The 13678-nt window shown below is 45.5% G+C and overlaps 1 protein-coding gene across 1 annotated transcript in view; it reads left to right on the top strand.

Annotated features, from left to right (window-relative positions):
* LOC146616660 (partitioning defective 3 homolog B-like) overlaps window positions 1-13678 on the top strand; it is a 237406-nt gene that overhangs the window by 104336 nt on the left and 119392 nt on the right. The window contains exons 12-14 of the mRNA XM_085374833.1: window positions 1159-1350; window positions 2047-2205; window positions 6794-6923. Coding sequence (XP_085230959.1) covers window positions 1159-1350; window positions 2047-2205; window positions 6794-6923 — 481 coding nt within the window. The remainder of the gene's footprint in view (window positions 1-1158; window positions 1351-2046; window positions 2206-6793; window positions 6924-13678) is intronic.

Here is a 13678-nt window from a genome sequence, read left to right as displayed (position 1 = left end):
ACAAGCACCGAGTAGCTACGACGTAATGGGAAACTCACAGAGAAACTCGCGGATTCTTCCACTGACCGCGGCACACCTGCACCAGGGTAAACCTCCGCCTACCCCACTCCTGCTTTACAGGTGAAAATAGAGCAACAGGACCGCTGAGTCTTTGACTTTATTTATTTTCTGCTGTGTTTTACTTGCATCTATTTGAAAGACTGAGTGTAAACACAAAATATTTTATTTTATGTGCTGGAATGTGCAGAAAATAGGTTTACATATTAAACTAATTTCTTCCAGTCAGAGAATGTTGCAGATAATTAAATCTTTGCTTGATGCATAAAGTTAAAAGATTAAAACTAATAAAACAAGTTTTAAAAAGAGACTTTTCCATTTGATTACATTTTGTATGATGGATTATGCAGAAAAAGTAGAATTGGGCTGAAAGATCTATCACTTTATCACCTCTTCAGGTTGTAAATCGTGTTTTAAAAAGTAACTAAGTAATTAATTAATTAATTACTTTTGAAAATAAGTAATCAGTATCATCCATACGCTGTGAAGCTCAGCTCGCTCTCTCCCGCTGAGCCATCACATAATTTTGACTGTCAGTATCTGCTCGCTGTCTTTGTTCACGGTCTTTGTGCCACTAAGTCTCCCTCACACTCAGTCATTACTGACACATCTCTCTCTCTTCATAATATGCAGTTTTTTTCCTTTTGCTTTCTGGCTTTATGATAGTCTTTATGCATATGGTCTGTCTTTGCTTCTTATTTCAGCCTCATTATATTCACTCTGCTCTTCCTGCTTTAGTCTCTCTGGCTTTCTGTGTTTGTCGTCTTCTCCAATTACCTCGTGAAAATGCGCAGGTCATTTTATTGATATTGCAGACTTGAGAGCAAAAAAAGGTGGGTATATAAAAGCAGGCGGTCCAAATGGCTTCTTTCTTTTAAACTTTTATACTCTGACTACATTTTTTTTTTATTTGGGGAGAAATTTAGTTCAAAAGCACCTGGTAGTTTCTCTCAAGTGGAAAAGCTTTTAGTTTAGCTTTTGAAGACTGTTCAAGCTCAATGAGCTAACCCTCTCCCTCCTGCCTTCACCCCGTTCCCAACCCTTTCCCTTCATCATCCCCATCTCGCCTCTTCTGCCTCCATTACTCTCTGCCGCTTCCAGAGGGACGAGGTGTCCCGCGTGCCGAGCGTGGTCTCAGAGAATGGAAAGGAGCAGCTCATGTTTGAGGTGCCCCTCAACGACACCGGCTCGGCGGGGCTCGGCGTCAGCCTCAAAGGGAACAAGTCCAGGGAGACGGGAGAGGATCTGGGAATCTTCATCAAATCCATCATACACGGAGGAGCTGCCTACAAGGTGACGCAGTATTCCCATACATGCATACACTCATGTAAATCACTTTATCCGTACAGTGCGATGTTTTCTTTGCTCCAATCACAGTGTAAATGAACAGAAAAGGAGCCTCATCCCACGTGGACATCTTTGCACACAAGACTCTCATCTGAGGCCTGGTTGTGATCCTGCTCCGCTAATCTTTGACCTCTTCTTCTCTGTTTGACCGGCGCATGCACACACACCCTCGCACCGGGCGCAGCTGTTAGTGTTTGTGCACAAACAGGCAGGAATAGATGGAAAGGGCCTGCTGCAGAGGAATTGTAAATATCTTGCCGATGCAGTCGGGCAGACTGAGCTGACGGAGGTCTCAGTCGATGAGGTGGAGACTGCGTTAAGTCAGACAGCCTTGAGAATGTGTGTGTGCAGGGTTTAAGTCATTTTGGCTGGTTTAACCTCACAGACGCACTCAGTGAAGGCCACAGGTGTGTGTGAGCGAGCGTCTGTGTGAGCTCTCCATCATAGCTCAGTGATTTCCTGCCAGCGCTGAAAAGAGAGAATGTCAGACCGCACAGCATAAATAAACGATATTCAACATGTAGCTGTCATTAACTCACAGGCGCGTGTGTTCGTGCATGTCGACAGAGTTCATGCAAAGACATATCTGCAATGCAAACTGCAGAAAACGCACACATCAGCAAACCGCTCTGTGCTTTACAGGATGGACGCCTGCATGTCAATGACCAGCTGGTGGCTGTAAATGGAGAGTCTCTACTGGGACGCCCCAATCACATGGCCATGGAGACGCTGCGGCGCTCCATGTCACAGGAGGGCAACGTCAGAGGGACCATCCAGCTGGTGGTGCTGAGAGCTTTAAAGGTACAGGTTTTGCCATGTGTGTCGTTTTATATAATAGATAGATGAGCTAAACTAATGAGCCAGTGAGCAGTTAGTCATGTGAAAAACAATTATCAACAAGTCTTTTAATATTATTTTTAAGTAAAAACATGAAAAATAAATAAATATATTTAGGCTTCAGTTGTAAGAGACCAGAAGATGTTACTGAGGCCTCACAAGGCTTTGGATATGGGCTTCTTCAGTGCTTCAACCTGCAGATTAACCAGGCTAAAGCAAATACACCTGCAGTAAAGCCTTTATAGAAGGAACGATGTCTGCTTGACGGCAATAATGAATTCTTTCAGACAGTATTGTATATCCCTAAGTTTGTGCTGGTTTAAATATGTTTGATCATTAGTAAAGAATTATTGTATTTGTGACCAGCAGCTGTATTTATTAGGATAGGGAGGGATTAAATTGTTCTGTGCTGCTGTAACACCATGTGTAATGTTACAGAGAGCTGCCGTTGTGAAACCTGGGGGTAAAAGGACACTCTCGGGTGGGTGTGAAGCTTTACATGGATGAACAAACTTAAACATATAACTGAAATGTAGAGAACAGACACTGAAAAGCAGACGTTTTAGGAGTTTACTGGTCTGGAGCATCCAGGTGTGTTAACGCCACAGTTCTCCTGGATGTCCCAGCAGATTCATCCCAAGAGTCTTCAGGCCTCACGTAGCAAGTTACACACTTAACGTATAATTAGAGAAAAAACTAAACCAGTACAGCTTCGATCCGGTTTTATTTATGTAGCACCAAATCACAACAACAACAGTTGCATCAAGGGGCTCAAACAGCACCTCAGACACCTCATGCTGTCAGCACGGTGGTGGAGGGGGGTGATCTGGACACCACGGCGCCATCGAGTCGTCCTCTGTATACCACAGTGTTCTGGAGGCAAACGTGAGGCCTCGTGTCTGACATCTAAAGCTTGGCCCAAACTAGTTTCCACCGTGCTGACAGCATGAGGTGTCCGATGTGCCGCTTGAGCCCCCTGAGACAACTTTGAGACTGCAGACCTCAATGCAATGAAACGCTGTAGCACGATGCAACATTTCCTCCACAGTCACGCGAGAGACGACAAAATCCCACAGAAAACTGTGACTTCGATAGGGATGGGTATTGATAAGATTTTAACGATTCCGATTCCATTTTCGATTCTGTTTAACGATTCGATTCCTTATCGATTCTCTTATCGATTCTTATTTTTAAAAAAGGAGAACAATAAGGTCGATTAGCTTAGAACTTTGTTTTATATCTTCTCTTTGAACAAGATAGAAATTTAGGAGTAACATGGCCTTACAAACCCAACAGTGGGATCTTAAGAGATCCACAGCCTACGGCTCTTCAATGGGGTGTCACAGGGTCCCCAGGAAAAAAAACGTATATGTAAAATAATAAAATAAATATTCTCCTGTAGCAATAACAAAGTTTAACATAAATTATTCTGTAGCAATTACACAAGAATATCCAGTAATGTCCCTGCCTACAATTAAACACATTCACTTACCAAAGTGAAATCGGGGGCATCTGCTGTGGCAAATGGGTGCAAGCCTTTGACCACAAACTTAGACACTGCTGGGTGACATTCGTCTATCCTGGCCTGAAAGGAGACGCTACCGGTAGACTGCAGCGAGAACTGCCAGCATCTGAGCCAGCCAGACTCTGTCTCTCTCATCATGGTTATCTAAATGCAATGCACAGTAATAGCAGGTTTTGTAATAAGGTAAATCGCGCTAACATAATATGCAATGCTAATTGATTAGTTACCTGCAGTATTAACGGGAGAGGACGTGGAAACGCTACCGCTGCTGCTGGGTTGAGCTTCGCTAGTCCGGAGCGGATCAAAAACACGACATTCGTTGAAAGCAATCGCGTGTTTTTTGAGCAAATGCTTTTGCATATTCGTAGTGTTTCCTCCCTTTGATGAAATCTCTACTTTGCAAGTATTGCACGTTGCCCTGTTGTCATCCTTTCTCATAAAGTGTAACCAAACTTTTGAGCGTTTGTGCCGCTCAGGCGCCGTGTTTCCTACTGGGTAAAAGACGCTACTCAACGTGATGACGTCATTCGGGGCGACTGGAATCGATAAGGGAATCGTTTTTAAAAGTGGCAAACGATTCCAAGGAATTGAAACAGTGGGAACCGGTTCTCAACAAGAACCGGTTTTCGATACCCATCCCTAGACTTCGAGCTGTTGCAGCTAAAGGTGATGCTACAGGCGACTGAATCTTTGGGTCTACTTCATTTTTCACATGACTGCATATAAATGTCTGGGTAATATATTTATCTTGTGTGTTATCTCTGCCTTCCACCACGTTTGAAAGCCCCTGCATTCCTCACACTGTGTCTTCTCTGCTTTCAGAGGCAGCAGCAAAAGAGCGTTTGTGTGTGTGTGTGACAGAGCGTTCTTGACTCAGCTGTATCTCCTTTCTTTATAAGAGAAAGAGACGCTTTTCATCTCGCCTGCTTTTCAGCCCGTGCCTTTTCCGCGGCTCTGTAGTCCGTCTGTAGAAATCCTTGCACGCAAAAAGCCAGGGTTGTGGGCTCAAGTGTGGATGACCCTTCGGATGACCTGCTGGTTATTGAAAAAGCTATATACGCTGTGCAGTGTGCTCACATACAGGCACCCCAAACACACACTCAGAGACACGAATTAACACATAGAGACGCCGTTCAGAGAAGGTGTGTGTATTTAGAGCCACAGATGCAGTTTAAATGAATAAACTGGACTTATATCAGTTAACAGCCTTGTTAAGGTGGGATTTAGTGCATTAGTTGGATAAACTGGAAGCTGGTTTCATGCATGCATGTAGCCGTGTGATTGGGCTTAGGCCATCCTCCCTGTCAATCACCTGATGAGGAAAGTAGTGAGATGCATCAAAGATAGATAGATAGATAAGAGACTGTACCTTAAAAGCTTTTTCTGGACTCAACATTGATGCTTTTCAGTGTTAGAAAAGTGCAGCGCTATATCTTCCCCTCCCTGAATCGTGTAATTTTCTCTCCCTCAGTTCTTCTGGCTGTGTTTGTCTCTCTCTAATCTCTCACTTCTGCTGCTCGTCTAATACAGGACCCATCCAAACAGCTTCTGCCTGCATCGCTATGCTTCTGCAGGTTCAGCGGGAACGTTGTTCTCGACCATCGGTCCTTCTGATGTCCCAAAAAAACAAGAAGCAGGTTTTAAACATCCACCCCGTTGATTCTTGCTGTTGGTGCTCATCATGCAGAATAACAGCAACGCCAAAAACCTGCGACTCAATGCAGTGAATGTCACCTGATTTTCAGTCCTTTGATTTTCCCGTTTGGCTCAAATGCTGTTTGTAGAGCAGCGCTCCTCCCATCCTTGGAAAGTCTTTCTTAGAAAAAACAACCACGAGCACAGAAAATGAGGCCGTGGTGTAAGTGCCGTGTGACTGTGAGCCGTGTTTTTCTACTTTAGCAGAGTGAACAAAGTCGGTTTCTAATGGTTTCATATTCAGAGAGGTGGACGAAGTCTTGTTACTGATGATTATTGGAGTTAATGATGAAAATAAACAGAGAACGCAGACATAGGGTGATGCATGTTTGTGTATCTCCAGCATTCAGGAGAAATCTGATTGCACTGTAATACTAACTAATGGGAAGCATGCTGGGGGGAGCCAGGAAGGGGGCCTGCTGGATGCATAGGCTGGATTGGAGTTGGAAGGAGGCTGGGCCGGGTGTGGGGTCAAGAGTAGGACAACAAGGAGGATTTATTGCACACAGGGCGTTGTTATGTCTCCTTTGTTGTTTGAGAGCGGGGATTATCCAACGCAGAGGGGGCAAATACAGCAAAGAAACAGAGTACACTGAATCTCAAAGCAGCAGCAGCATACATATGCATGCATGTTAATGAATCCAGAGAGTTTTCTGCACCCAAACACAAATGACAAATAAATGCAAATTCAATTCCTAAAGAAATAATACATGCACAACGAGACACATCGACAGTATAATCAATGCTTTGTTTGATAGCGCAGGGCCCTCAGAGGGCCGTTCTCTGAGGGGAGAGGTGTGACAGTGTCATCCCACCATCATGCGCCGCTGGAGACCCGACCGCCCCGCAGTCCTTCCTGTTACACTTCGCTGTCCCCTTCAAGTCTGCTGCATAGTTGGTGCATTGTAATGTTCTGCACACACATCCACACGGACCCTCGCGCTCACCATGTGATGATGAAATTTACGTCACCGGGACTCGAGCGGACTCGCGGCGGCAGAGCGTATAATCGAGGTTTCAGTGCCACACACTGAAAGAGGAAGCAGTGCTGAAGGTGCTTCTAACCCTGTGGGGGCATGGGAAATGCAGTCCCCTCCGTCACCTTGACCCTGTACTGTCTCTCGAGTGTCTCCCTCGGATTCGCTTCACTCGGTGTCTTATTGTGTTTGAAAACCTCTCAGACACTACTGCTCGTCTCTCCGTTTAAATGCAGTCCACATGCAAAACAAGTAGAATCCAGCACGTCACCCAGACTTCATCCAACAAAGTATGATTCACATCTCCTTTTTGTTTTATTTTGAAAGTGTTGAGCGGTCTTTGTTCCCGTTTCAGGATCAACACGGTGGATCCCCCAGTCGCTCATTTGACAGCTCCTCTGGCCTCTCTGCACCGATGAGCCCGATGAACGGTCGCCTGACCGTTCACCTCCCTCTGGTGACCAACGCCATTTATGCATCTAACGGTGAGTTTAGCATGTTATATAACTGCCCTTCAATCATGTGGCGCTGACCTTGTTGCTGCTGCGAGCACCAAACGTGGTAGCATCGACAACAATGCAGACGATTCATCTGTGGATCTGAGTGCTGCCACCCACTTCTGAAAGCTGTTTGTTTGTCCTTGTCTGTTGTCCTAAAGTTTGATATGAGAGCGGTTGTTTTGTGAGGCTTTGGGCCGCTGGGTCGTTTAAATGCAGAGACCTCAACAGGAAAAAATCAGAACTCTGCCATGTTGTTGTGGTGAGTTGGACCCAAAAGTAGACTTCTGAAGCAAACTGGATAAACAAAAGAGGAACCTTCATTCTGGAGGAAGGCCTGACAAACTGAACGGGATCACAAACACACAATCTGACAGCGAACAAAGGGAGACCGCGACTGTGTATACACGGGAGGGCGACTGTGGAAACACCTGAAACTAATCAAACAGGAAACAACACAGAGGAAGTGATGCTATATACAACACACGAGACAGGAGACTATCAAAATAAAACAGGAAATAAGTAAAAGATGAAAACACCTTTCACAGACATAGATTTCCAAATGAAAACTTCACTCACTGATCACTGAGCATCAGTCCAGCTCTTTGTCTCCTCAGCCCAGGTGAGACGCTCCTGATGCTGTCTCAGGTTCAGGAGCTCCTAGCTTCTTCTCCAAAGACGTCTCCACATGGTGACACCGGCCTCAGCTTCAGTTCCATTTTATTAAAATAAACTGAAATCACAACATGCCTCGTTCAGCCATTCACATAGACACTTTGTATCTAACATGCACGTTCTGAAGAACGCATCAAAGGGCCTTAAGCCAAGTCCTCACCTACAGGAAGGGATTTCAAACTAAAGGTCTATTTGGTGACCTCAGGAGTGTAACATTACAGGAACATGCTTGTTCATGTCCCCTCAGGGATAGCTCAGTAGGTAGAGTGGTGGCCCCATGATCGGAAGGTCGGAGGTTCGACTCCACTGAACGGCTACCCTGAGGTACCCCTGAGCAAGGTACCGTCCCTACACACTGCTCCCCGGGCGCTGCACTGGTGGCTGCCCGCTGCTTCACTGGGTGAATGGGTTAAATGCAGAGGAACTATTTCCCTATGGGGACTAACACGCACACTTTACTTACTTACTTACCTCTGAGTGAATGATACGCGCACGCATGTTTCACGTGTTCCAGACTTTATTCTTTTCTTTACTTTCGGTTTTCTTTTTACTGTAAAAGCTGCATCAAAGGTGGGCGTGTCATCTGCACCGAGTCCAGTAAAGAAGCGAATCTGCTTATTAATCACAAGAAATAAACAACGTCTCCGAGAGAAAACAAACATAAACAAAAACCATGATCTCGCCATCTCCAGTTGACTTAATTAGAGGGTATTCTGCTCCTGTTTTTCTCTTTTCTTCTTCCTCTCTCTCTGCTTCTTTTCACTCGCGTGTCCCTCGGGGTTGTTTTGTTTCTTACTGGAAGGTTCTGCCTGTGAGTGCGCGTTACAGAGCGCCTTCTATTATCGCCATTGTCCAGGTATTACAGATGTTATGGAGACAAAATCTGATGTACACTCGTGATGTAAATCAGAGTTTAAGCTGAAGACATATTTGATGGTATATTTGTCCTAATATAGAGAGTTCAAGGCGGCTGTGTGCACATTTGCATCGTCCTCAGTGTCTGAATGATATCAGTGCTTGTGTGTGTGTGTGTGTGTGTGTGTGTGTGTGTGTGTGTGTGTGTGTGTGTGTGTGTGTGTATTGGTTCAGGGATTTTTTTGGCCAGTATTAAACAGTGCTGTGTTTCTGTGTGTTTACACTGAGGCTGGCAAACAGCTCTGACCTTGAACACACTCTGCTGTTCAAATTCACCTCAGCTATCGTGTCATTTACATAAGATAAGATAAGATAAGATAGAACTTTATTAATCCCTCGGGTGGGTTCCTCTGGGAAATTCGACTTCCAAAAAGCACAGCAACGACCGAAGTTACAGTTACAGAATTGTTATATATATATATACACACACACACACACACACACACACACACACACACACACACACACACACACACACACATATATATAAATACAGAGACAAATATAAATAAAATATACAAAGGGGATAAATAGAATAAATAGGAATAAAAAATAAAAATACAAGTGAATTGCACATTTCAAGTATTGAGTCTATTGCACTGTTGACTATTTACAAAAGTATTGCACAAAAGGTATTGCACAGTGAGGTGAAGAGGCACTACAGCTTAGTTGTTCCCCCCTCCTTTGTCCTCCTGTTTCCCCTCCCTCTCCCCTCCAGAGAGGAGTTAAACAGTCTGATGGCGTGTGGGACAAAGGAGTTTTTAAGTCTGTTAGTTCTTGTCTTGGGGAGAAGCAACCTGTCACTGAACAGACTCTTCTGATTGTTTATGGCCGTGTGCAGAGGATGCCCAGCATTGTTCATAATGTCCATCAGTTTCTTTAATGTCCTTTTCTCTGCCACTGTCACCAGAGTGTCCAGCTTCATGCCGACCACAGAGCTAGCCCTCCTGATCAGTTTCTCCAGCCTGGATGAGTCCTTCTTTGCTGTGCTGCTCCCCCAGCACACCACAGCATAGAAAAGTACTCCAGCAACCACCGACTGGTAAAACATCCTCAGGAGCTTCCTGCAGATGTTAAAAGACCTCAGCCTCCTGAGGAAGTACAGTCGGCTTTGGGCTTTTTTATACAGGTGCTCTGTGTTGCATGACCAGTCCAGTTTATTGTCCACCCACAGCCCGAGGTACTTGTACTTGTTGATGACCACCTCCACCTCCTCCCCCTCTATCTGAACCGGCAGTGGACCTGCTCTAGACCTCCCGAAGTCCACAACCAGTTCCTTAGTCTTTGAGGTGTTGAGTTGCAGGTGGTTTGTGTGACTCCATGCGACAAAGTTCCTCACCAGACTTCTGTACTCCTCTTCCTGATCATCCCAGATACACCCCATGATGGCCGTGTCATCTGCAAACTTCTGAATGTGGCATAATTCAGAGTTGTAGCAGAAGTCAGAGGTGTACAGGGTGAAGAGAAGAGGGGACAGCACAGTTCCCTGTGGTGCTCCTGTGCTGCTGACCACAGTGTCAGACGTGATGTCCTTCAGCCTGACGTACTGTGGTCTGTCGGTGAGGTAGTCGGAGATCCAAGCCACCAGGCAGGGGTCCACCTCCATCCTGTTCAGTTTATCCTGAAGCATACAGGGCCGGATGGTATTAAAGGCACTGGAAAAGTCAAGAAACAGGATCCTGACCGTGCCTTTTCCCCCATCCAGGTGTGAGTGGGCTCTGTGTAGGAGGTACAGGATGGCATCCTCCACTCCGACACCCGCCTTGTATGCAAACTGTAGTGGGTCCTGGGCATGTTGTACCTGTGGTCGGAGGAGGTTGAGGAAGAGCCGCTCTAGAGTCTTCATAAGATGTGACGTCAGTGCCACCGGTCGGAAGTCATTCAGCTCATTGGGCCGGTTCTTTTTGGGGACCGGGACGATGCAGGATGTCTTCCATAGGGCGGGCACTCTCCCCAGTCGCAGACTGAGGTTGAAGACTCGTTGTAGCGGCTCCCCAAGTTCAGCAGCACACGCCTTTAGCATCCTAGGACACACCTTGTCTGGGCCTGCTGCCTTTCTGGGGCCAAGCTTCCTCAGTTGCCTCCTGACCTGATCCACTGTGACACTGGGAGATGTTTGGGAGGAGGGGAGGGGGGAGATGTCTTGCTGCTGAGAGAGGGATTGGAGGAGGGGGGTGTCATGGTGTCAGGAAGGGGGGGAAGCGAGGGAGGCAGGAGAGTGGGGAGAGGACTCTGTAGTGAAGGTGAGGGTGAGGGTGGGGGGGTTGTGGGCTGGTCAAACCTGTTGAAGAAGTTGTTGAGTTCGTTTGCCTTCTCCACAGTCCCCCCCACTGTGCTTTTCTTGGTGTTGTGGCCTGTGATGGTTTTCACACCATTCCAGACCTCCCTCATATTGTTCCTCTCCAACTTCTGCTCCACCTTCCTCCTGTAGGTGTCCTTTGCTTCCCTCAGGCAGCGTTTCACCTCCCGCTGTGCTGCTTTCATCTCCTCCTTCACTTTGCTCCTGAAAGCCTTCTTCTTCATGTTGAGGACAGCTTTGACTTCCTGTGTTACCCACGGTTTGTTATTAGGATAACACCGTACCGTCTTAGCAGGGGCGACTGTGTCCACACAAAAGTTGAGGTAGTCTGTAAGACAGTGTGTCGCCCCCTCTATGTCCTCACCATGTGGGCTCAGGAGCACATCCCAGTCTGTGGTGTCATAGCAGTCTCTCAGAGCATCCTCCTTTTCTGGGGTCCATCTCCGGATGGAGCGCGTTGTGACAGGCTGCCTTTGGACGAGGGGTGTGTATTGTGGCTGTAGGTAAACCAGGTTGTGGTCTGACTTCCCTAGTGGGGGGAGGGGGTGGCTCTGTATGCATCTCTCACATTAGCATACAGTAGGTCAATTGTCCTGTTGCTCCTTGTGGGACAATTCACAAACTGGTGAAAAGCAGCCAGAGTAGAGTCCAGTGTGGCATGGTTAAAGTCTCCAGATATAATAATGAAAGCCTCGGGGTTTTGTGTCTGAAGTCTTGCTGTGACTGTGTGTATTTTCTCACAGGCAGCTGTTGTTACATACACACATTAGTGTGTGTTGGCATACAGTAGCACATTCTCAGGCTGTGCAAGTTGTGTTGTGTGCTTTCACTGGTGTGGTGTGTGTGTGTGTGTGCGCGCTGGCCTGTGTTTTCACTGTTCTAATGAACTGTTTCACACACTGAATCCACAGTTTTTCTGGCACGCAGTCCAAATTAAAACACTGCACTGTTCTGTGTTTCAGAATAAATTCAGTGTGGTGATTCCTTACATACGCATCCATGCACGTCTCTTTCTCTTATCCATCATCTTCTTCTTTCAGTCTTCATTCACTCTTTGTTCTCTCTCTTATCTACTTAAGCTTAAATTCAGTACAGTTTCACATTATGCAGTCTTCCCAAATTTCCTCATGTTTATGTATTTAAATTGTTTTTGTGATGGACCACAAATGAAAGTGATGGTTTAAGAGCACCGTTTACAGATGAAGATCACTGCAGAAAGTAAAATGTTTTCTGGGCCTGAAGAAACTTAACACAGAAAAATAACCTTAATGATGTCATGCAAGACTTGAGTCAAGCTCTAATGTGGGATCCATCCCAGGAGCGTCCCAGGTAGATGTAGCCACTGTGAGGTCAACATTATTCCACTGCATGTCTTTATCCCGTCTTCCTTCTCTCTCCAGCCGGTCGCAGCAGATGGCCCCGCCCCTCTCTGAGCCTGGTTCTGCTGGAGGTTTCTTCCTGTTAAAGGGAGTTTTTCCTTCCCACTGTCGCCAAAGTGCTTGCTCATAGGGGGTCATGTTAATGTTAGCAAACTGACACACAGATCTGCTGGTAACAGAAAGAAACAAACTTCTTTGATGGTCTGCATCATCACATCTGTCAGATAATCTATTAACATGCCCCAAACACAGTGCACAGCTGCAGCCGGGCAGACGAGGATCTGATATAATTACTGTTGTCCGTCAAAGCAACCGCGTCCCTGACTGCAGTAACCAGGTGGATGAATAACAAATCCAACCAAGAGTTTTATGAAGGGGGAATCCAGCTGAAGAGACTAAAGACTTTATTTTGCACCATGTTGTGTCTGTAAATGTGCTTTTTATGGCTGTGAAGTTTCTTTTACCTGTGAGTTAAACCGCCCTCGTGTGGCACCGCGAGGAGCTGCAGTCATAGTTTTGTTGTTTGTTTTTTCAATTCAATTCAATTTTATTTATATAGCGCCAAATCACAACAAAAGTCGCCTCAAGGCGCTTCATAGATACAGAGAAAAACCCAACAGTCATATGACCCCCTATGAGCAAGCACTTTGGCGACAGTGGGAAGGAAAAACTCCCTTTTAACAGGAAGAAACCTCCGGCAGAACCAGGCTCAGGGAGGGGCGGGGCCATCTGCTGCGACCGGCTGGGGAGAGAGGCGGAAGACAGGATAAAAGACACAGGATGGCACATTTTGAAAAATATCATTGAACATCAAAGTTGAAAACTATTGTTACAGGTCCCTGTTTATAAGATTTGGTTTAAAAAGAAGTAACAGAAACACCACGGTCTGTAAAACCTGGCAGCATTCATGAGTTCTGTCGTCGAACGAGGCGATGTACGATTTTCAAATTGATGCCATAAATGTTTCTCACCTCAGATGAGGTTGAATCTTAAGGTCAGAGGTCAAGTTTTCTGTGAGTCTTTTGAATGTGATATCAAGCATGTCTCATAGGATTCTACATGGGATGTTGATACTATATAATATTTAATACTATGTTTCTCACCACCATTGTTTGTACTGATGGCATTCAATTAGATGAAACTTTATTAATCCCTTGGGTCAGTTCCTCCAGGAAATTCAGTTTCATAATTCAGGCATATCGGCATGCAGGGAATGATATATGGATAATGACACGTCATCTCATTATGAGTTTGTTATGTCACAAAGTTCCTAAATATGTTTTTTATTGGAAAACAAAATTGTTGTGATCAGAAACATTTTCACATGGATTTATATCTAAACCTTTAAACATGCTACACATGCATCATACCCACATAAGTAAAACATAAAACAACGTAACTGTAGAAAACATTTCACGTATATTGATACAACAGAGAAAACAACACTTTAACCTTTTTCTTTCTGCACTACAAAC

The sequence above is a fragment of the Diplotaxodon limnothrissa genome, linkage group LG16 (assembly GCF_057381915.1).
Source record: "Diplotaxodon limnothrissa isolate DT_005_m linkage group LG16, D_limnothrissa_male_GT1.1, whole genome shotgun sequence".
NCBI lineage: Eukaryota > Metazoa > Chordata > Actinopteri > Cichliformes > Cichlidae > Diplotaxodon > Diplotaxodon limnothrissa.
The sequence above is the reverse complement of the archived record's forward strand: the minus strand, read 5'-3'. Positions and strand labels throughout refer to the sequence as shown.